This window comes from Plasmodium malariae, assembly GCF_900090045.1.
Source record: "Plasmodium malariae genome assembly, chromosome: 1".
In the NCBI taxonomy this organism is placed as follows: Eukaryota; Apicomplexa; class Aconoidasida; order Haemosporida; family Plasmodiidae; genus Plasmodium; species Plasmodium malariae.
The window spans coordinates 1051390-1077277 of NC_041775.1; the positions used below are offsets into that span (position 1 = coordinate 1051390).

At 28.1% G+C, this 25888-nt stretch overlaps 5 protein-coding genes across 5 annotated transcripts; 4 read left to right on the top strand and 1 right to left on the bottom strand.

The window, feature by feature from the left end:
• Positions 1-490: 490 nt before the first annotated feature.
• On the top strand, positions 491-3181 carry PmUG01_01030100 (mannose-6-phosphate isomerase, putative; the record flags this gene model as incomplete). The annotated part of the gene is made up of 1 exon (XM_029008539.1): positions 491-3181. One exon carries the CDS (start codon positions 491-493, stop codon positions 3179-3181), a length of 2691 nt encoding a protein of 896 aa, XP_028860089.1.
• A 1441-nt stretch (positions 3182-4622) lies between these two features.
• SENP2 (sentrin-specific protease 2, putative) lies at positions 4623-10722 on the bottom strand (the record flags this gene model as incomplete). Its single annotated transcript, XM_029008540.1, has 3 exons — positions 4623-4734; positions 5050-9316; positions 9450-10722. 3 exons carry the CDS (start codon positions 10720-10722, stop codon positions 4623-4625), a joined length of 5652 nt encoding a protein of 1883 aa, XP_028860090.1.
• A 2822-nt stretch (positions 10723-13544) lies between these two features.
• Positions 13545-13919, top strand: PmUG01_01030300 (conserved Plasmodium protein, unknown function; the record flags this gene model as incomplete). The annotated part of the gene is made up of 1 exon (XM_029008542.1): positions 13545-13919. One exon carries the CDS (start codon positions 13545-13547, stop codon positions 13917-13919), a length of 375 nt encoding a protein of 124 aa, XP_028860091.1.
• Positions 13920-15693: 1774 nt separating this feature from the next.
• On the top strand, positions 15694-17484 carry NOL10 (nucleolar protein 10, putative; the record flags this gene model as incomplete). Its single annotated transcript, XM_029008543.1, has 1 exon — positions 15694-17484. One exon carries the CDS (start codon positions 15694-15696, stop codon positions 17482-17484), a length of 1791 nt encoding a protein of 596 aa, XP_028860092.1.
• A 3737-nt stretch (positions 17485-21221) lies between these two features.
• On the top strand, positions 21222-25399 carry PmUG01_01030500 (protein kinase, putative; the record flags this gene model as incomplete). The annotated part of the gene is made up of 5 exons (XM_029008544.1): positions 21222-23169; positions 23574-23788; positions 24139-24256; positions 24812-24913; positions 25209-25399. 5 exons carry the CDS (start codon positions 21222-21224, stop codon positions 25397-25399), a joined length of 2574 nt encoding a protein of 857 aa, XP_028860093.1.
• Between the last annotated feature and the right edge of the window lie 489 nt (positions 25400-25888).

Here is a 25888-nt window from a genome sequence, read left to right on the forward strand (position 1 = left end):
ATTTGAGTTTATTTTATAATTTTTGTGTTTAAAGTATTCTGTTTTGTTATTTGCACAAAAGTGTGCTGTTAAGAAAATAATTTTTAATTTTGGAATATTTTTTAATTAGTCGAATAGTTATTAATTTTGTGTATTTTAATTTTGTATAATTTTATTTTTATATTTTACATTTTTTTATTTTTTATTTTTTATTTTTTACTTTTTATTTTATATTTTATATTTTACATTTTTTTAATTTTTTTTTTATTTTACTTTTTTTTTTTTTTTTTGCTGTTGCGCCCGTTGTGCTAGCCCCAAAATTTAATTCCTCAAGTATCCGTAAGACGTTTCGTTCGAGTACACATACACAGGTACATGTGTATGTATACACACGTATAAATATTTGTATATATATATATATATATATATGTGAGCACTTGTATATGTACCCTTTTGCACGTATGCATATGTATCCTAATTAATATACGAAGCGCACGTAACTGGTTTGAAAATGAAGACGAGAAAATTATGCATCAATGAATGCATTCCCTATGTGCAGAAGTACGCATGGGGTAAAGGAAAAGATGGGATGGTTTATGAAATTATGAAAAACATAGTTAAGGAAAATTATGATATGATTAAAAAGGGCACTGGTAACATAGATTACTTAAAGGAATACAATATTGAGAGTGAGGAGAGTAAGAACAATAGTAAAAATAATAGTAGTAATAGTAAGAATAATAGTAATACGGATGGACGACATTTAGATGGAACAGCCATCGATGAAACGAAACGAAAAGAAGAGATTAACAAAGGAGGAGAAAGCGGTTCAAATACGAATATTAATAAATATGATTCAAATGAAAAATATGCAGAATTGTGGATAGGAAATCATGAGAAAGGTCCAAATTTAGTTCTTTATAAAAACAGTTTTATAAAAATTGAAGAATTTATAAAAATTTTTGAAAATAAAAAATACAGAAAAAGTAGTAAACTTGTGAATTACTTTTATAAAAAAGGAGATGATAAAAAAAATAAACCGATTGACAAAAATGAATTAACCAAATCTGAGGGTGTAAACAATAACATAGATATCATTAACAACATTAAAAATAATGAAAACAGTAGCAGTAGTAACAATAACAACAATAGCAGTAGTAACAATAACAACAATAGCAGTAGTAACAATAACAACAATAGCAGTAGCAATAATAACAATATCATCAGTACTCCTAGTAAAGAGGCGGGTGTAAAGAGACCATCAGATGCTGAATGCGCATCTTTAAAAAATTATTCTTTATATGAAACGTATGAAATGGTAAATGATACAGTAGATATAAATACACTCTTCCCTTACCTTTTTAAAATGTTATCTATATCGAAACCGTTAAGCATTCAAATACATCCTAACCAAACGCAGACTTTATACCTTAATACGGTGAACCCACTTTTATATAAAGATAAAATTTTTAAAACGGAAATGTGCGTTTGTATTAATTCGATGAGTTTACTTTGTGGTTATATGAATATATTCAAAATAGCGTTTTTAATAAAAAATATAAATGAGCTTTATAACTTCTTTCTTGTGAGGAATCAGGGTGGAAATGGCCAAGGAGGACAAGAAATATTAGTAGGTGGTAGAGAAGGAACAGAAGGAGGAAAAGGTAAGGTAGGGGAAATGAATAGTAGTAATACAGTTTTAGGAAAAGATCATAATATAGCACAAAAAAAACGTGTAGGCAATGCAGTAAAATGTAATACAAAAGTGAATAGTGAAAAACCGAAAGATATATTTCTCTTGTTTGATTTATTTCATACAAAAAAAGATGAGCATATAGATGAGATTTTGAACATGTTATCACGTATATATGTATATATAATTAATTATTCTTTAAAAAGAGCAAATGGACCATGTCATGATATAATATCTGTTGTGGACAATTATGCAGAGTGCATTCAAAAATATGTTTTTGATGAGAACTTTTTTTCATCATTTCACAAAAATGATAATTTTTTAAAAGAAAATTTTAACTTAGGAAATTTGATAAAAACAGAAAAGGAGAAGCTATGTACTCTTTTAAGTGAGCACAAAAACATTTTAGATTTTAACGATTCCGACATTGACGAGGATTCCGACAAGCAGAAAATAGTTTCTGATGAGGTCCAGCGCTCTATGGGTAATGGCAACTTGCTGGACGCTTCCAATGCAGAGAATACAAGTGTGCAGGAAGGCGCGAGTGGAGGAGCAAATGTAGAGACAAATGTAACAGCTAGCGCTAGTGCAAATACTAGCAGGATTGATGGAGAAGCCGATAACCAGAATGAACAGAGTGAAAGCGACGAGCCTGCATTCGAGAATGTAAAGAAAATAAAAGCTTTTTATGAACACATGTATAAATACGTAACGTACCGAATACTACTTGTTGAAAATGATGCTTTGAATATCTGTGTGAACACGATAATAAGAGATAATGAAAAATATGCTTCATACATAAAAGAGGAAAAAGTGTTTAAGAAAAAACCCGAAGAATTATATGCAGATATATGTAAAAAAAAAAATTACGAAAATGTATGTGAAGAAACAGAAAAATATATTATTAACAGCATATTTGAAATACTAAATAATGTTTCTAAATATTATCCGAATGATGGAGGGAGAATATTTATTTTTATTTTACAACTCTTAAATTTAAAAGATGGTGATGTTGTGTATATAAAACCGGGAGTTATTCATTCATACATTTCTGGACATTGTTTAGAATGTATGACAAACTCAGATTTAGTAATTAGAGGAGGGTTAACGAATAAAGAAATAGATAAATTAAATTTTATTAAATATGTTAATTATAAAAATAATTATCCAGTTATATTAGAAAAAGAATTCATTAATTATAATATAATATCATATAGTTATCATAAAATGAAGCATTTTAAAATTTTATTTATAAAAGTTAGACCAGATGAATCAGTTAATTATTTGTTCTCTTACACGAGTTTTACTTCTTGTATTGTTTTGGCTTCTAATAAAAAAGTTAAAATCAAAGGAAGAAAAAATGAAAAAAAAAAAGCCAGTATTAAAAGTGTAAAAAAAGGCACTGTCTTTATTATAGCTCCAAATATTATGGTAACGATATGTAATTTATATTCTAATGAGGAAGATGGTGATAAGGAATTAGTTTTGTACTGTGCCACATCCCGATAATATATGTTGGTCCATGTTTCTTTTTTTACACTGTTTTTCTGCTTGGCCTTGAATCATTTCAGTCATTTGTTGATTAATTACGTTTGTATTTATTCATTATTTAGGTATACAATTATTTATTACTTATTATTTTTTTATGCATTTATTTATTATTTACTTGTGCATTCTTAGATATTCATTTTTTTACTTTCACATTCCCCTATTTTATTATAGTATTTATAACATTTTTTATCATTACATCTTTAAATATGTTATATTTATTGCACGAGGAAATGTATGCCTCGGAGGAGATATGCTTATTACACGTTCATGCCTATTTTTAGTTTTACTTTTTTTTTTTTTTTTTTAGAATTCTCAACTTCTCATCCCCACCTATTAATATATCATAATTCATCTTTTGATTTTTTAATGACACTTTTTAATAATTATATTTTTTTAACCCCTAATTAGCTTTTTGTTACTTCTCCAGATTATTCATCATTGTCTTAGCGCGCCCCTCTTCGCATCCCGTTCTCCGTTTTCTGTATCTTTTGCTTATTCTCTTCGTTTTATTTATCCTTTTTTTTTTTTTTTTCAACAGTGATGATGTTGTTTTGTTCTGTGGAGGTTTCGTTGTATGTATTAACTTCATATAATTAAAATTTGACTTATTATATAACCAATATTAAGGAATAGATTTTAAATAAAGTATATATAGATATATATAGATATAGATATATATAGATATATATATATATATATATATATAGATAGATAGATAGATAGATATAGATATATATAGATATAGATATAGATAGATATAGATATATATATATTTATGTGCTTATCATATGATATTATATAAACCGCGATCTTTAATTATGGCTAGATGGAAAATTATAGCGTTTTTTTCTATTTTTTTTTTTTTAAAGCTGTTTATAAATACATTAGCTATTTATGCTCAACAGGTTTGTCTCATTTTGTTCTCTTTTTTTTTTTTTTTTTTAAATTTTGAAAAATGTTTAAAAGTGGAAAAAAAACAAATAAAAAAAAAAGTTTTGAATTAATAAAAAATCGGGGGATAATATCATAATGAATGTTGGAAAAAAAAGAGAGGGGAAATATAACACAACATAATAATATATGATAGCATAACATAATGCAATAGATTAATAGAATAGGGAAAAACAGAATAACAATACAGAATACAAATTATTGAAATATGATAGATACGAACAGGACTAGCGGGGTCAAAAGGGGGGGGATGTGTAACATAAATACGCTTTTTTGAACGTACACGGATATTTATAGATGTATGTACATACATACATGAGCAAATGTACATGTACACTGGTAGAAAATATAACTCAATAACAGCTCGGTCGAAAAGAGCTGTGTAGGGCGATTCGGATACACAACCCATATTTGTTTTGCACATTTTGTTTGTTTATTTTGCTTTATCTTAATTGTTATAGTTCATTAAAAATAGCAAATTCAAGGCCTCAATATGGTTGTCTGACTTCCAGTTTATAACATTCTTCATATATAAGAGCATTTTCTTCATTTGCTTTCTTCTGTAATGGGTGGAGGGAAGAGCGAAAGAAAAGGGGGAAATAAAATTGTAACCTCTATTATATGTATTTATATTCATACGTTTATATGTATACATAGGAAGCAGTGAAAATGGCAATATTCGGGGCAGGGGAAAAACTAAGATAATTATTATACACACAAGGGTGTATGAGTATATACATACATACATACATACATACAAAGAATGGTATATAAAAACACTAAGCACACAGTTTAACGGTGAAGTATAAGGGAAATAGTATATTGGGAAATATGCAGGTTAACATGTGTGAGATACATATATTAAAAAATTTTACTTTTTGTTTATGTCCTTTTGGCAAAACCATGGGGATGGTTTACTCATATATGTTTTTGAGTAAACAAAATTGTTATCACGACAGTGGTTAGAAAAATTAAAATGGGTTTTCTCGTTTTTCATTCTTCCCTTGATTTGTTCTTTATATGGTTTGATTAAATCATTTTCAACTAGATGCTTATTTAAGCATAGATGCAAAACAAACTGAATGATATAGATCCCGCAGTCATATGTGTTGTTCTGCTTGGGAATAATATTCGGGTAAACGAATTTGAAATATATTTTGGGAATATCGCTAGAGGTGTTAGCAGCGGAGGTAGAAGCAGTGGATGTATGAGTAGCCGCAGTGTGCGCAGTGGATGTATGAATAGCCGCAGTGTGTGCAGTGGATGTATGAGTAGCCGCAGTGTGCGCAGTGGATGTATGAGTAGCCGCAGTGTGCGCAGAGGAAGTATGAATAGCCGCAATGTGCGCGGTGGATACACGAGTTGATGATGTACTGCAAGTGGCATTAGTCGGAACTGCTTTGCCATTTTTCATTTCTGATTTGACTGTTGTCATATGATCACGTAAGAATATATGCTCTATATATTTTTTTAATTTTTGCAAAATTTTATTTCCTTTGGCCGATGGGAATAAGGAATCTAGATATATCATATAAGCTGTTTTGATATTTTCATTTTTTTTTTCCTCAATTTTTTTTTTTGTTTTATTAAAATGAACAGTTTTACTGCGAGGGTTACTGTGATTGTGGTTGTTATTACGATTATCATTGCGATTGTCATTACGATTATCATTGCGATTGTCATTGCGATTGTCATTACGATTATCATTGCGATTGTCATTACGATAATCATTGCGATTGTCATTACGATAATCAGTGCAATTGTTATTATGACTGAAGCATCTGTTAGAAACTTCCTCCTTTATTGGGCATAAAGGAGCGCTATATTCACCTGCGTCACTTGAGCTTCGAGGTAATTTATCAAAACACCACTTTTTTGTTCTATCATCATTACTTTTGCTACTTAGAAAATATAAATGGTTTTTCAAAACAATACTGTTCTTATATCTATTGCTTTTAAAAATAGTTGTATTCAGAAAATAAGAATCATTTGATTTGCTTCTAAATTTATTAGCAAAAATGTTAAGTTTGTCTTTGCAATGTTGATTTCTATTTATTGCAGCTACTTTTCCACTTCTTTGGGGATCCTTTGTGTTTTGGCTTCTTTTTCTTTCCCATCCATGCGCGTCGTCTTTCCATCCGTCCCTTACCACTACATCATCTTGTATCACTACATCATCTTGTACCACTACATCATCTTGTACCACTACATCATCTCGTATCACTTCTTCATCTCGTATCACTTCTTCATCTCGTACCACTACATCATCTCGTACCACTTCTTCATTTCGTACCACTTCTTCATTTCGTACCACTTCTTCATTTCGTACCACTACTTCTTTCACTTCTTCTCTTGATTCCCCCTGTCCAGCTTCACTTTCCTGTGAATTGTTGTTGAAAGGGAAATAAAGCAGAACGAGGGACCAGTGAGTATTACCAATATTTATAGGAATGAAAACATACTTATATTCATATATTTTTTTACTTAATTTTTTGATCCATCTATTTGTGTTAATATATGCTTTAAAAATATCATCATACAATTCAATTTTTTTATAAAAGAATGTATTAAAGATATATATATCATTTTTATTTTTATCAAATTTGAGAACAAATGAATATATATAATTATTAAAAAAATCAATAATAGAATCGTCAATATATTTAGATTTGTTCAAACGAAATATATTATAATCATCTATTTTATAATTATTTAATTTCCATACATTTTTCTTTTCTAATATTTTCTTATATATATAATATTTTAGTATTTCTATATCTATTGTTCTCTCTTTTTGCATAAATTGTAATTTCGTTTTTTCAATTATGGAATAATTAAGAAACGTAGTAATGTAATATTTTAATTTATCTGTGTACTTGAAATTTTTGCAATTACAGTATATTATTTTTATGATATCAAACATATTATTCACTTTATATTTTAAGAACAAAGAATTATCTATTTCATTCCTTAACTTGCCTTCATTTTTCTTTTTGTTTCTATTACTCCTCAGTTTTGACATATAATCCCCTACATGACCCCTTCCCATACTGCATGCGTCATTCAGCCCGTTACTATTACAGAGGATACGTCGGTTACTGCGGTTACGGAGGCTACTATGTTTACTGCGATTACTGCTATTACTGCTATTACTGCGATTACTGCTATTACAGCTATTACTGCGATTACTGCGATTACTGCGATTACTTCGATTACTGCGATTACTGCTATTACAGCTATTACTGCGATTACTGCTATTACAGCTATTACTGCTATTACAGCTATTACAGCTATTACTGCTATTACAGCTATTACTTCTATTACTGCGATTACTGCGATTACTGCTATTACTGCGATTACTGCGATTACTGCGATTACTGCAGTCAGTGAGACTGTTACTCACGTGGTCACTTTTGCTACCGCCTTCACTGTTGTTATGACCTCCGTTGTCAAAGCCACTGGCACTGGTACGCGCATTCATGCGACTGCTTTCATTAATTAACTCACCCACGGGGTTGGCACCTTCTACCTTCTTGCGCGCATGCGCTTCTGCTATGAAGTCATTTTCCACGAATATTTCTTCGACAGAAGTATAAGTATTATTGTTCATGTGAGCCTGGTCTACTTCAATATGGTTGTTCCTATTCGGGTTACAGTATTTATTATGCACCATACCCTTTTCGTTTTTATGTCCTATATCATAACAGTCATTGGAGATGCAGCTGTTTCGACTATCACAACTGTAACGATTATTACTTCTTTTGCCGATGCTTTTCATGCTGCTGTTACTACTGCTGCACTTGGCACCGTTACTACTGTTGGTGTCTTTGCCTATAATACTATTATTACTACAATTATCACCGTTATTGCCATTATTTTCTCTTCCTTTTTCATAATTAACCAGTTCATATTCGCTATTCCCTGTGTGGGAAGAGCGAATAATATAATTTCTGCCATTTCTATAATTTTCAAACACAATATCTTTGTTGTTATTTTGCAATTCGTCATATTTTTCAGCATTATGAATTCTTCTTTTTTTAGTGTATGTTAACTCTTCTTCATCATTTGCACATATCTCAGTATTGCAATATTTACGTGATGTTTTTTCTAAATCCGAATAGGAACAACAAGTATTTAATTGGCAATTTTCTTGAAATGTGTTACTACATGCACTGTGCATGTTAATATTATCATTTGATTTTATTACATTATGTGAATTTTCGTTTTTTATTATATCTTCTGATAAATTTCCCTTTTCGTTTGATATGATTGAACTTTTTCTTATTTCCTTTTCTTTGTCATAATTAAAATGTTTGTTCATTTCGAAATTATTGAGTTCACCCGCGAAATTTTCTTTATTTTCTTCTCTTAATATTTTATTTCGCTTTATTATCATCTGTTCTTCACTATTCTCATTTTGTATTTTTATTTTTTTCGTTGTATCTTTTTCTTGCTGAAATTTAAAAATTAAATGATTATCATAATTTTTTCGTTTATCTTTTAATATATTTTCATTTTGATAAGATGATATGCCTCCACTATTAACGAATGGATAGTTACTACTCCTTTGTTTATTGTTAGTATGATAATAGGATTGCTTCACATCTTTTTGGTTATTCTGTATTTTTAATATAGTGCTATTCTTTATACTATCACATCTTTCTTTCTCCCTTCCTACTCCATTACTTTTTCTGTTTTCGTTGAGTATGTTATGACTGTTGTTAAAATGAAAAATTTCCTTGGATAATTTTTGAGCATTTGCTTTTTTGCACAAAACATATTTCTGTATCATACTTTCTTCTCCATTTTTTAAATTTAAATTTAATACTAGCCATTTGATTTTTAAATTGTTTCTTGTGAATGGAGTAGAATTTTTTTTTTTTTTTTTTTCTTCTTTCATGTCAAAGTTATTTTCTCTTGTTACAACTTCTGTGTCACTGAAGAATAGGTCGTTGCTACATATGCTTATATCACTTTCATAATTTTCTAAAAAGCTATATGTAAACATCTCATTTTTTATCTTTCGAAGAATTGATTTATATTTGTTTCTTCTTTTCATATTTGTGTACTCCCTTTCTATGTACTGGTATTTTTTATCATTCAAAAATCCCGTTATTTGTTTCATGAAATTTTCTTCTTTACCTGAACGGCAAGGGGAAAAAAAAAAAAAGAAAAAAAAATTAATAGCTACATAAATACATACACGTGTGTGTGTGTGTGTGTGTGTGTGTACGTATTTATACGTGTGTATTCGCGTGCACATGCGGAGCCGCACCTTGATCAATAATGGCAAACTGGTTCATAAATATATTTGCGGGCTCATGAAAATGGAGAAATAGGATTTTTATTTCGTTATCATTTTTAGAGTTAGTATTTCTTCCCCTTTCATTTTGTGTCATAATGATGTCGTTGTCATAATTTTCTGAATAAGTCATATTTTTTTCCTGCACGTTAATTTTTTCGTAAAAAGCGCTATCACTTTCTTTGAAAAATTGTTGCGTATTGTAGTTATCATTGTATGTATAATTATTTTTATTCATATCATTTTGCTTAATTTTACTTTTTTCTATATCAATATGCACCTCCATCTTCTCTCCTGTTACTACTTCCTTCCGCATTTCAAATATTCTTTCTTGACTTTTATTAATTTTTTGCTCTAAAATATTTTTCAGCGAATTTAAGGTTTTGTCATCAGTATTATTTAATTTGGTATATTCAATTGTTGACAAATCATAACTACAATTTACACTATCAAATAATTTTGTAATAAAAATCTTTTTTGATGCATTTGTACTTTGGTTTCTTTTTTTTTTTTTTTCTTGTTCTTCTTGTTCTTCTTCTTGTTCTTCTTTTTGTTCTTTTTCTTGTTCTTTTTCTTGTTCTTTTTCTTGTTCTTCTTCTTGTTCTTCTTTTTTTATTTTATGTTCTGTTAATTTATTGATAACTTTAGGGTCTTTGAGTGATGATAAAAAATTGCAACTAGGTTTACTGCCTTCATTATTAAATGCGTCATCGTTATTGCTACTTCCACTGTTACTGCTATCGTTATTGCTGTTATTTTTACTTTCTGTTTTAATTTTCCCATCAATTTCGCTTATGTGTTTATTTGATTTGCACGAATTGGCGTTTCCTTTCGCTTTATCTTGTTCATTATGATAATCCTTTTTTTTGGTGAATTTACACTGAACTTCATATATATATATTTCATTATTTTCTTTATTTAAGCATAAATACAACTTGACTTTTTTTTTTTTATAAAAATGATACAGATATTTATTTTGTCCAGAATTATTATTATTTGTACTTGGATAGAATGAAATAATTTTTGAGTTTCCACAAATATAAGAAATAAGTTCAACAATTATAAAATTATTGTTATTTTCGTCAAGCTTTTCATCACTATCATCTGATGACACTATTTCGCAAAAATTATTTGTGCATATTTCTTTTTTATATTTTCTCTCTCTTTCGAAATAGCTGTAGTTGTTTTTATCTTTTATATCACATTTAAGCTTATATTCTTTATCCGTATTTTTCATATTTTTCATAGTTTCCTCCCCCCAAGTGATTGTTTGTAAAAAAGTTTAATCTTGTTGTTTGTCTATTTCAGTTAATTACTCGCTTTTTTACTATTTTTTTGCTATTTTAATGGTGTTTTTTTTTTTTTTTTTTTTTTGCGTGTTTCTATATTAGCATTTATGATAGATCGTATGTTCGTTTATGTGTCTGTTCCTTTGTTTTTTTTTGCCTTTTTTTTAATCCTACATAATTATTTTTTTTATTTAAAAATGAAAATAATCTTTTTTATTGGGAAAACAAGATCACTGCGATTTTTACATAATCTCCATAGAAACGTTTGGAAAATATTTAATTAACATAACAAACTATAGAGTAAGACACAGAAATGAAAAGAAGTGTGTAAATAAAAAAAATGTATTTAAATAATTGTTCATATATCCTTTATTATATAAAAATTCGTTTACCTTATTTTACAAGGATGCATATATACTCACTGTTTTAACAAGAATATTTTAAAATATTTAACAACTTGTATTCTTTTTATAAAATTATAAAAGCCAAAATAATTTCTCTACATGAATAGACTATGATGTGCTACAATGAGGTGTAACACGATATGTATATACATACATACGTACATATATATATATATATATATATGGGTATAATAGGTTAATTTGTTACATATCAAATCAAAGAATACATATTAGTTGTATTCTACATATATCCTTTCAACAATATATAATTCCACCCTAGCTTTTTTGCTTTCGTACGCACATATGGCCTGTATGCATATATAAAAATTTACATACGGTATTATATGTGTTACGAAGATAACTCAGGTTACGCATACGCATATATAAATATATACATATATATGTATATATATATGCAATATATATATACGTATGTATGTATGCAATGTACAATATGCAGTCTAGGTATATCTATGTGCATATATGCGTATACATTAAAAACATAGGGAACGAATAGAAGAAAAAAAAAAAAAAAAAAATTCGGTTTTACGTAAATTTCTATGTTAACTTTGTTTCCTTTTTATTTTTCTTTAGATTATTGCAAAATTTTCAGAAATTAAAGACATAAATTTTGTTGGAATTATGCAATATGATTAAGTACATACAAAGAATGAAATTTTTTTTTTTTTTTTTTTTTTAAAAATAATTGCAAATTGATCTAATACATAAAAGATTAACTGTTTATACACTTCATAAAACTTTAGTTCACAAATACATTCCAGCATTTTATTACAGTATTTTTTATGCTTCGTTTTTCCTTCATTTTTGCTTTTTTTTTTTTTGTTTTTTCGTGTGGGGTTTATAAAAATGGGTGTATTATTTCATAGCAATTAGTAGACAAAGAGATATAAAAGTTAGAAATAGTTATTATAATATTTTAAAACACAGCAAATAGACGACTGTCAAAAAGTGTATTAGCGTAGGCATTTAGGTATATATATGTTTATACGAATATTTAGGTACAAACTTATTGGTACACTTGTATTATTGAAATATATACATGTAGGTAGGCATATATACATATGGGTAGGCATATATACATATGGGTAGGCATATATACATATGGGTAGGCATATATACATATGGGTAGGCATATATACTTATGTACAGGTATATATATATGTGTGTATAGGAATATATATTTATGCATAGGTATATAAGTGAATGTATAGGTATATACATACATGTATGTGTATATGTACATATATTGGTATATGTATGTATATTGGTATATTTACATGTATGCGTATACATATATGTTTACACTGAAGATACATTTTTTTTGTTTGGGTGTATATCACTTTTTATACATCAATCCCCATCTAGTGGTAGTATTATGACACAAAATGTAATGTACTTTTCGAAAAACAAAATAAATTAATTTGTTAAACAGTGTTTAGTAATTAAAAATAAAACATAAAAGAAGGAAATTACAAAATTGAATCGAATCCTCTATTGAATGAAAATATGCATATATTTGAGTACCTTGAGAAGGGGACACACTACATATCATTTAAAAAAAAAAAAAAATTTCATATAACCCAAATAAAAATAACGTTTTTACGTTTGCTCCTTGCTGAAGAAAATTTTATTTATTTATTTAATAAATTTCAATTTTTTAATATTATATATATATATATATATATATATATATATATATATATATGTATGTATATATATTTTTTTTTTCCTTTTTTGATAAAAACACGTAAAATTTCGAATGTGAAAGTTACTGTTTACCTGTTCATTTCAACCATCAGAATGATAATATACACACTTTAAATTATTCCTGCAATTACTTAGCTTATTTGTATGAAAAACATTGAAAAAAAAAAAAAAAAAAAGTAGAAGAAAAAGAAGAAGTCATTAAACTGAGGTATTTCTTTTGGTAAATGATCGATTGTGATTATTACAAATTAGGAGTACATTGGCAATTTTGTAAAATACGACAAGAAAAGGAAAGAGTAAGAAAAAAAAGGGAAAAAAAGAAAATCCGTTATGCGTGTTAAGTCTCTTATACTGAGTTAAGCAAAATAATTTTGCTAAAACATGTAAGAAATTTGACACTTTTCCGCACAAATTACCCATCTGCATATATGAGATGCGTGAATAAATCTGTTTGTATGGGTACAAACGAATACGCCCGTATACATACAATTAAACGTATGCATATACATACGTATGTTCATACACCTGTTCATACGCCTGTTCATACGCCTGTTCATACGCCTGTTCATACGCCTGTTCATATGCTTATGCGTACAAATAAACCCATACATATGCACTCATTTTCTTGCCCATTTTTGTCAGCCTCAATGGACATAAACCTAGAAGAAAGATCATACACCTCCCCACTTTTGCGCTACATATACAAAAAGGACCAGAAATTAAGTAAGAAAAATGGGGAAGGAAAGAACAATGGATTTATACCGTTCAGCATTAGATTAAGTAGTTTACCAATAAAGAATACTAGTGATAACAAATATATGTCAAACATAAATTCATTAAATATAATTAGCATGTTGCCGTTATCTTTATTTTCAAATTATAATAGTAACAATATGAGTTCAACAGATATTTTATTTTTACCAAAATTTTCCACTTTTCTTTTTTTTACAATACCTATATTCGTGATGCTTCCAAATTTGACCTTATACACAAAGCACTGGTTTTTCTTTGCCCCCAAATAGGGAACGTTTTAGCAGTAGTTTTCTATTTCTCGTTGCAGTGTATACACATATATGGGCTCATGGAACTATACTTATTTTTGTACGTGCATATACACCTAAATGCCACATATGTAGGTGAGTATCCCCCCCAGTATGTTACGTGTATATGCATACTTAAGGGAATATAAATTAAGGGTGGCTTTCATTTTTTCGTCGTTTTGTCGCATTTATGTTTTTCGTTGGCCATATATATTTTCCCCGTTACTTATATTTTGCTAATATATGCATATGTATATGTATGTATGCATATATATAAGCGAAGTCATGTTTCTATCAAGTTAATTACTGCTTTTTTGTTACATTGTATAGTGTGCTTTCTTTTTTTTTATTTGGATATTAATTTACTAAAAGAGAAATTTTTTTTTTTTTTAAAATACGAACTAGGTATTTTTACTTTTTTTTTTTTTTTTTTTACAATTTTTAAATGCTAATTTGGAGGAAAATCGTCCAATTTATATAAGTACCCCTAATTTACACTTACCAAGTGGATAGTAATTGCAATCAAGCTATGCGCAAATGTTTGTATGTGCACATATGCACAATGCGTTTATATATGCATATACATACGTATAAACATACGTATAAAAGCATGTATCCACACTAAATGGGGCTATCATTTAGACTTCGCTTCATGCTAGTCATAACAAGCAATAAAGAACAAAAAAGAAAAAAAAAAAAAGATAAAAAGATACGGAAAAAACAATAGCCTTATATTTTTTACAATTGCTTATAAAGTTTCCACAATTTTGATCTTATTTGGAACAAATTAATTTAAATTGAAAAGCAAAAAAATTATGATGTTGTTAATACAGGAAATGAGGAGAGCTATACTCGAGTGTTGAGAAATTGTACCGCGGAAGGCCCCCCGGTATAATGCATTGTCACGCAGGAGGCACATTAACGTATATGCATAATACATACGTATAATACGTGCTTGCATATTTATAATTACATACATATGAGAATGTATATTTATACTTATACATAAAACATTACGACATACATGTACGTAAAATACGACTAGCGTACAATCATGTTTAAGCGAATGTAATCCCAATCTAATCTGTCGCTGAAACAAATAATATATTTTAAAAATACTAGAGAAAAAAGAAAAAATTTCACGGCAGTTTAGCGGTAAATTTGAAAACTTACAAAAGGTGGAATATATTCTTAAACGCACTTTACTCTAAAGGACGAGTAAAGCACAAATTTTTGAGTAATTTTTTTTTTTTTCTCTATTTTCTTTAAAAATTGGTAGTCTACGTTCACGTATATTCAACCTTCTTGTTTATTCATATATATATTTAATCGCATATATGTATATTTATTTATATGTATATTTATTTATATGTATATTTATTTATATGTATATTTATTTATATGTATATATATTTATATGTATATTTATTTATATATATATTTATTTATATATATATTTATTTTATATATTTTTAATTTTTTTTTTTTTCTTTTTTTTAATTTAACCGTAAACAGAAAATACCTTGTGAGAAGAGTGAAAAATATTTATAAAAAAAAGTATATTACATGTACTGCTTTTTATCATCGTTTTAGTAGGGGTGGGAAAAAAAAAAAAAAAAATGCGTCAATGTACGGCATATTAAAAAAAATGAAGTAATGTAGGACGCATGAAAAATAAATTTAACATATATATATGAAAAACAAATGCAACTTACGACGTATTAAAAAGAATGCAACATAAGTCAAGTTAAAAAAAATGATTAAATCTTTCATAAACAATGGAATAAAAATATACTCACTGACGTCTGGGCGACTAACCCCAGAAGGTGGTAGGGGAAGTTTTGAGGGCAGAGGAAAAAATAAAAAAAAGAAAGGGTCAGGGGGAAATGGTAGTAACAAAAATAATGAAAATAGTATTGAGTTATTACATGATTTGGAATTTTCTAAAAAAAGTGATGAAATAAAAATAAGTGATGATGGTAGGTACATATGTATAAGTGGAATGTACCCTCCTCAAGTTGGTTTATATGATACGAAAGAATTGTGCATAAAACATAGAAGACATTTTGATGAAGAAGTAGTAAATTTTGAATTTCTTACAAACAATTATGAGAAATTAGTTTTTCTTTGTAAGAATAGATATTTAGAATTTCATAATGCAGCAGGGAAATATTATAAAATGCGTATACCTAGAGAAGGAAGGAATTTAATGTATAATAAGAATAATTCCGATTTGTATATCTGTACATCATATGAAGATATATATATATTAAATTTACAAAAGGGATGTTATCAAAATTCGATTAAAACAAAAAATTATTGTAATAATTTTATTTGTAAAAATAAACAATTGCCTATATTTGCTACTGGTGGATCAGATGGTTTTTTAGAAATATGGGATGAGAGAGTTAAAAAATGCTTAAATATATTAAATGTACAAAATAAAGAAGATGAAGAGGAGGATGAATTAACTAGTTGTTGTTTTTCTAATAACGGTTTAAAAGTAGCTGTTGGAACAGGAAAAGGGATCGTTAAACTGTATGATATTAGGCATAGTAAACCACTATTTGTCAAGGATCACTGTACCGATTTGGCCATTAAAAAAATTGAATTTCTTAAAATTAACAATAATAAATATTTGTATAGTAACAAATGGTGTGGTGCTAATATAAACATTGACGAAGATATAACATGTACCCATAACGAGTATGTCGCGTCATGCGATTCTAACTGTATTAAAATATACTCAGAAAGGCAACAAAATTTATTATCCTTTGAAATTATAAATTTCGCTGATGAGCACACTAGCGCCAGTGGTACCAGTAGTAATAGTATGAGGAGTGGGAAAAAAATGAAGATATTAAATAGCGACTCTATAAATATAAACTCATTCACATTTTACGATAGTTCAGGTTTATGTTTTATACCATGTGACAACAAGAAGGTTTTTTTGTATTTTATTCCTTTTATCGGTTTGGCACCGAAATGGTGCAATTACCTTGACAGTATAACGGAGGAACTGGAGGAGAAAGAACGGTACGGCAATTACAGTTATGATGGTACGAACGTTCTTAATAATGACATTGGCAGTAGTACGATAAACAGTAATAGTAGTATGCTGAACTACAATAGTAACTGTTCGGGGGAAATTTTCGATGATTACATATTTTTAACTAACGAACAAGTGGAGCAACTGCAAATAACTCATCTGAAGGGGACGAAAAATTTAATTCCATATTTACATGGACATTATATACCGAGTAAAGTATACACTGATATTAAAAACGTGGTCAAGATGGATGACCAGGAGTATGTTAAAAAATCGTTAATACAGAAAAAATTAGAGTATAAACAACAAATGCGTATTCCTGATAAACAAACATTCATAAGTAGAGATTACGTTGACAAGTTATTAAAGAAGGTGAACAAAAAGATTGATAAGAAACAGAAAATTTTAGTTGATGCAGAGGAATTGTTACAGGATGAGAGATTTAACAAGTTGTTCTACGATCCCGATTACATGGTGGAAACGGTAAATTTGGATTAGTCGTTCAGAGAAGCATATGTTCTGAGTAGAGGTGCGTACGAGGTAAATTCTGTCCCGTACAACCCTCTTCCCGCGCGTCGATTCACGCTCCTCGCATAGATGTGAACACATGTGTACTTGCACGTATGTATACGCGTGTATATGTATATATACGTATGTATATGCGTGAGTATGTATTATCCATGTATGTTATCTGCGCTCACACGAAATTCCCAGCGGATCACTAACTCTCTTCTCAACTGTAATATTCCCACACTAGTTTGTTAATTTATTGTCCATTAAACCGAAGCGGCTGAAGGACATTAGTATTCTAATTCTTAACAAGGTAATCCTCTTGATTTGTTTAAGTTTTTTTATCGACATTATATAGACGTGTACTTATTTTTGCTACCATAAATTAAGCGCATGCAATTTTTTTTTTTTTTTTTTTTTTTTTTTTTTTTGTTAAAAATTATGAACATTATATATATACAAAATGCCCCTTTTTACGTTAACTTACGAATAGGAAGAGTGTAAATAAGGAATCCAAATAAAATGAGAAATTATTCATTTATTGACTGATTAGATTGGAAATGTGTACGCATCATTTTGTGTGCATAGGTGATTGTAATTTTTTCAAAGCAAATGAGGCAAAGAAAAAAAAAAAAAAAAAAAAAAAAAAAACTTTGAATAAACTAATGGATAAACTTCTCCCCATTGTCATGTTATGACAACAATAATTGTATTTTAACACAAAAGAGCCTAGCTTGAAGGGTCTGAACAAGTATCCGACATAAATTTTACTGCATAAGAGGTACTCATAAAATCCTAATTAACAAAATGAAATAGAGAAAATTTAAACTAATCAAGAAAAAAAAAAAAAAAAATAGTAACACCGTGTTAAGAAGTTAAATAAATGAAGAGAAGAAACCAAAAAAATAAAAAAAATAAAAAATAAAAAACTAAAAAAATTAATGGCAAATGTGTGTTGTTATCTGGAAAGTGTGTCCTTTTTAAAAAAATAAAAAAAATTATATATATGTATATATTTATATATGTACTTAATATGGGCGAATGCGTCATGGTATGAAAATCGGTAGAAATAAGTAAATAAAGAGAAAAATAAAATAAATTAAAATAAATTCAAGTGTAAATTCGTTGAAATGGCTAAAATTATGTGAGGAATATATTTAATTCTATAAAAGTAGAAACCCTTTATAATATGAAGATTCCTGTAGGGGAGAATATTTCTGCTTTATTATTAAAAATTAGATCTAAATTAACGTTATTTTTGTTATTTTATATTTATATTTTATTTATTTATATATATATTTTTTTTATTTGTTTATCTGTTTATTTGATAATTTATTTATTTTGTTTAATTTTTTTTTTTTTTTTTTTTTGTTTACACCTAGTGGTTTCACTGTTTTGTCGCTTTTTCGCTTTTTTTTTTTTTTTTTTTTCTATGTTTTTACACAATGTTTTTATTAGTTCATTCCTTTTATAGCGGTTAAGATTTATTTCAACACGTAATTAGCTCCTTTTTCCTTACAACTTTTTTTTTTTTTTTTTTTTTCAAAAGTGTTGTATACAAGTGCCGATCTAATTGTAGTTGTAGTAAAAAAAAAAAAAAAATTTTAGAAATTCGACACATGGTACTGAATAAAACATGTAAAACTAGACTTTCTTGTACTTGGAAAAAAAAAAAATAATAATAATAAATAAAGCAAAATTAAGCAAAATAAGGAAAAATAAAGCAAAATATAGCAAATTAAAATAAAATGACTACATAGAATATTATGTACTGACAAAAAAGTTTATTTACCCTAACGACAATTGCTAATTTTTGTTTTTTGCGTTTTGAACTTTTTTGCGGTTCTAGTTACAGGTTTGTGCATGATGTACATGTAAGTAGAGATTTGTCGAATATGCAACCTGCAAATATTTTGGGTGCATGCATGAGTAGATGTATACATTTAAGTACATAATATATATATACATATCGTACATTTTGGTGCCTGAACGAGCACTGTCATAATTTTATTTATTTCAGTTTTTTCTTTTTTTTTATTTTCCTCTATACTCTAATTCTACAATTTTCTATATTAGACTAATTCTTTTTTGTAAGTTTGTTCAGCATTTTTGCTGTTCTAATTGGTGTTTTATTTCTTTTTATATTCACTTGCATTATTTTTCTCTTCACCTAAGTGAGTTCTTGATTCCCCTAATCGCTCTTTTGTTTAGTCGCTTTTTTATCTATGATCATAGTAATTTTGTACATCGGAGGTGAAATGAATGTAGCTCTAAATGTAACCAAAAAAAAAATATTTTCTTTTTTTTATTATTATTTTTTTTTTTTTTGTTATCCCCCTCACCCCTTCCCTCCAATTAATTTTAGTCAATATAGTGTAATCCCTCACACCAGCTAGCTATTTTATTCATTTAGTTTAGATTAAATAAACTTCTTTTAACCCATTTGTAGCATCATTCATATGAAATGCAGATACACCAGTCAAGTGGGCATAGAAATGTTTACATTCTTCATTGAAAATTTTATATTATATTTGGATAATATTACGTTTTATTTAGAGATATTTACGTTCTATTTCTTAAGTCTTTTATTGTGCAGTTGAACTATTGCTTAGTTCAGGGCTCTTCTTCATACACACTTGACTGCTATACAGGAATATATACATGTATACATATGAATACATATATATGTGTGTACATGTTATAAGAGTGTAAAAATATACATTATTCACAAGCCAGTGAATTTCGTGGAAGGGGGTATATAACTTCTTTAGTGCACACGCTTAAAAGGTAAAAAGAGGAGGAAGTTACAGTGAATACATATATACATATATACGCTTGTACAAATACATAAACATACAAACATACACATATGCACACATGTCCACGTACATACAAACATACACATGCACACATGTCCACGTACATACATACTTACCCACATATGTGCATATACTTACGTATACGTATATACTTATACCCGTATACCATGAGCCAGTTGTAATATATTAAAGACTAAGAGTTAAGTAGTAAACCCCAATGTAGAAGAAAATCCAAAGAGAAGAAATAATTTGTATGCATACATATATTTTATGTTGGATATTTTATTTTTTTTTTTTTTCTCTTTTTTGTAGCAGGTAGAGGGGATTAGGAAAATGTAAAGACATTAACCAAGTTAAAAGAAGAAAAGATAAGGTAAGAAATGAATTCCATTTTTTGTTTTATTACTACTTAGACACACATATTATCGAGGATTATAGAAAAATCTGTATTATATTAAAGATAGAAACGTTTATAAAAACAATTAAAACAAGATTTAAGCGAACAGTATGAATAATTTTATTCCATTTTTTTTCCTTTTTTTTTTTTGTAAAAAAATATAGGAAATATCGTCGACGGAGAACAGTCAACGTATCATTACATTTTAGGAGCACCCCTGAGTAGTGAGCTTATATTTTATATATATCCCGTTATTTCCATTTTTGAATAGACAAAAAAAAAATAAAAATATAAATAAAAATAAAAATAAAAATAAAAATATAAATAAAAATAAAAATATAAATAAAAATAAAAATATAAATAAAAATATAAATAAAAATATAAAATAATAATAAAACACTGTGTGACGTTACAATCGTGCAACAGTAACTATAGCAGTGACAATAGAATTAGAAGTAGTTACTAGTGGACGTTCTTGCAAGCAAATTGCTTACATAAATTAGGCAGCAATGAGTATGAAGTGCGTTACCCCCAATGGTAAGAGTGAAAAGAATTTAACAGGAAATCTTAAGGAGGGCAAGGGAAAAAAAGTCAAGGAAAAGAAAATAGCACGTACAAATGGCAATGATGTAAATAAAAATTATAGCGTGAAAAATAAAGAAATATGTAACTTAGGAGTTAATACAAAAGAGGGAGGGGGAAGTATGACAAATGCACATAAGGACTTATTAAATAAGGGGAAGAAAAAACATGAGGTCCGTTTTGTAGAGGAATTATCGAATGATGAATATAATAAGATTATAAAAGATAAGAAGGATAAACATAAAAATGAAAAAAATAAAAAAAAAGAAGATGTACATGTGTTAGAAGATAAACATGATATATTAAGAAATAATATTTTCAATGAATCAAAAATGAGCTTAGAAAAAACAAAGTCTTCTAAAGATGCAGTATGGCATACATATGGAAGCGTGTCAACAAACTTAAATTTTAATAGTTACAGTCTTGGTAGTAACGAATTTTATTACAACAATAGTATTGATTATAACAATAATGATATGGACCTTAGATACAGGATTGAATATCATTACAGCATTGACTATAATAAGAACGCTACTTCTGCTGGTAATCACTTGGAGTATACTAACAGTGCTATGAATAGTAGTAAAGCTTATTATTATAGTAATACCGACAATAATAATAACCAACGGAAGAACAATGTAAGTGCACAAAAGGATAAATGGGAGCATAAAAACATTAGTACTATTAACAATAGAAGTGAGGACGATACAAAGAAAAAACTTTTTTTATCTGAAAGAGAAATTTTTTCTTCTAGTACAGAATTTATTCAATTGGAGGATGTATACTCTACAGGAGTGACAATTAAGAAAGGTAAAGAGGGAAAAAAGGAAACTAAAATGGGGGAAGATAAAAAGAGCGTAGACATGTCTTTGGCAAGGGTAGAAATGCTAAAATGGAAGAGCACATTTGATGATAGTAACAAATTTAATAGTATAGATTTGAATAATTATGGTAGAAAAGGAGAAGAAAATCCATATAATAATTCCAAAACGCTTGAACAAGACAACCCTATTAATTGTTATAATTTCAGTTACTACAAGGACAAACCAATGCCTATAGAACTTCGTAACACATTTTCAAATGATTATTTTTATCATGAAAAAGACAGTAATATAGTAGATAAAGATATAGAAGGAGGAGTTTATAGATTAAGTTCCACTTCTTTTTTTGATGAAAATAAAAGAGAATATGATTCTAATAGGTATAATAATTCACAAAAAGGAGGTGGTGGTGGTAATCTAATTTTAAATGATCTAAAATCAGGCAAATATACATATGCTTATGATGATGGTATGAAAAATAATTTATCTGAGTGTCAATACAGCCAAGTTATGGTGGATTCGAAAATACAACAAAATGATATGTTCACATATCAACGCGAAATGACTAAATTAGAATATGAATTAAAGGAAGATGCCTGCTTAGATACAAAGGAAGAATCTTTTAGGAAGAGATATACAAATGAAAATAAAAGCAAACTGGTGGATGATGCGGTAGCACAAAAAATGGGAGACCAGGTTAAGGTTGACAAAAGTGGGAACCCAATTATGGAGAAATGTAAAAAAGAACAAGAGAGTAGTAGTATATTAGAAGAAAATCCAGAACACACAGGAGTTAGTATATTTTTTAAAGATGATCGAAGGTTTTTCAATTTTGATATTCCTGCTAGCGAAATAATTGATAGAAAAAATATTGAAATAATGGAATTAATAAGTGAGGGTAGCTTTGGTACTGTTTACAAAGCATCATGGAATAATAAAATTGTTGCTCTAAAAAAATCGAATATACAAATGTCCTTAGAGGGTATGCGATCTGTAGTTAGAGAAATTAATACGTACAGATCCATTTCTCACGATTATGTTGTGCAATACTATGGTAATTTCCTGACGCGCATGTGCGTATGTACATACATGTGCATGAGCATATAGGAACATATATATGCATGCATACATACATGGCCATATATATATGTATATAATTGTAGAGTGGAAAAAATCCATTATGTTTTAATAAATAGAAAGTCATATACCATACAAATGTTACACCTATGCGACATTTGAGCATATTAAAAGAAGAAAATATGTTATAACCAATGACAACGATTTTGTTGCTTTGTATAATTTGATATTATTTTAAAAGAATAAATTTTTTTTTTTTTTTTTTTTTCTCTTTTGTTCTATATATTATATACAGTTCATAACTGCTGCATATTTTTCCTTTTTTCCCTTTTTGAGTTCCCACAAATTTATTTTTTTATACCATTTTGTTCACCCTCGCAGGAGTGTGTATAGATGAGTCTTTTATTGGAATAATTCTTGAGTACATTCGTAATGGAAATGTGTTTGACTTATTGTATAATAGCACATCGATTTTATCGTACGAGAATCAACTAAAGATGGCTACGCAGTTAGTGGATGTAATTAAGTATCTTCATGAAGAGAAAAAATTGATACATAGGGATTTAAAAACGAGCAACGTGTTGTTTGATGATGAGGTAAAAGGAGGAGGACCTAACAAAACAATTTTTTTTTTTTTTTTTTTTGCAATATGTTGTTTGTTTTCTCATCGCGTTGTTGCATTTTGCTGTATGTTCTCGCGTCCTTTTCGCTTCTCATTATTTCGTAGCACTTATTGTTTCATACCACATCTTATCGTTTCGTAGCACTTATTGTTTCATACCACATCTTATCGTTTCGTAGCACTTATTGTTTCATACCACATCTTATCGTTTCGTAGCACTTATTGTTTCATACCACATCTTATCGTTTCGTAGCACTTCTTATCGTTTCGTAGCACTCCTTATCGTTTGTTATCTCTTTATTTTACTTTTCATTTTCGATATAGTTTAATATAAAGATATGCGATTTTGGGAAAACAAGAAAACTGGATAAGGATGGAAAAGTCATTTTAGAGGATAATGGAGGGTCTCCGCGTTACATGGCCCCCGAATGCTTTATTGAAGGTAGTAAAGATGTACCACAAGCACACGTGTGTTAATACATCCGTGAGTATATGCGTGTATACATACGTACTTACATGCGTGCATATATACCTACATATATACACTAACATGCATATTCGATCAGGGATATATTTATATATTTGCTTAACACATTGTGATCATTCACCCTTTTGCGCATACTTGGCAAAAGGATATTATAGTTTTACTTTTAATTTTTTTTCTTTTCTTCTTTTTTTTTTTTTTTTTTTTTTTTGATCGTAAATATTGCATAAATATTAAATACATGTTTAATATTATACATGTCTTTGATATTCCACTTATTCGATATTTCACGCATTTAGTATTTCACGCATTTAGTATTTCACGCATTTAGTATTTCACGCATTTAGTATTTCACGCATTTAGTATTTCACGCATTTAGTATTTCACGCATTTAATTTTTTACACCTTTAATTTTTTACACCTTTAATTTTTTACACCTTTAATTTTTTATATCTTCAATTTTTTATATCTTCAATTTTTTATATCTTCAATTTTTTACTCCTTTTTTTGTAGATAACACCATTAATGAGAAGTCCGATATATGGGGACTTGCCTGCTGCTTGATTGAAATTTTTGCAAGGCAAATTCCTTTTCAGCATATAAAACAAAAAGAAGGTAAAGTGAAAAGGAAATATTATACTGACAAAACAATGTAAATTAACGATGTGCATGCATATATATATATATATATATATATACATACGTATAGAGATAGATACATATACATAAAGACAAATAACGTGTAAGCATGTCTAAATTTATTTATATAAACAAAACACTGGTCGCGTAAACGTATACTAAACTTGTCAATAAACTAAACGAATGGATATATATAATGCATGTATATATGCACATTATGCTTATTGTACATATTGCGTATATTTATTCCGTCCCCTTCGTATGTTTTTAGATGTGGTTATTGAAATTTTAGTAAATAAGAAAAAGCCAAATATTCCCAACTGGTTTCATCCTGAATTAACGAGCATGTTAGAAAGAAGCTTTTGCACAGACCCAGATAAAAGACCATCATGTAAAGAGTATTCACAGTTGTTCCAAAAATTTTCAACAGTGAATACAAATGAAAATCAGGAAAAGGCTTGAAACGTACCTATATAATTATTATAAAAACAGAAGAAATTAAAAAAATTAAAAAAGTATGAAATTGTATGCATATGGGAAGAGTCATGTAATATTTCAATAATATGATGACAATTTTTTTTTTTTTTTTTTTTTTTTTTTTTATTATTATTTATGACTTTTTATTATTTATGACTTTTTATTATTTATAACTTTTTATTATTTATAACTTTTTATTATTTATAACTTTTTATTATTTATAACTTTTTATTATTTATAACTTTTTATTATTTTTAATAATTTTAAATTATTTTTTACCAATTTTTTTTTTTTCTTTTTAATCCCTAATTCTTTACATATCTTAACCGTTTTTTATAAGTCTTAACACATTTTTTAAAATTTTAAAAATTTACCTTGAAATATATGGGAAAGGATAGTTTTTCAACGGGTGTTAAAAATGTTGAACAAGTTGACTTTTTCTTTGCTCCCTTTTGGTATTCCCTCTTCACTTTC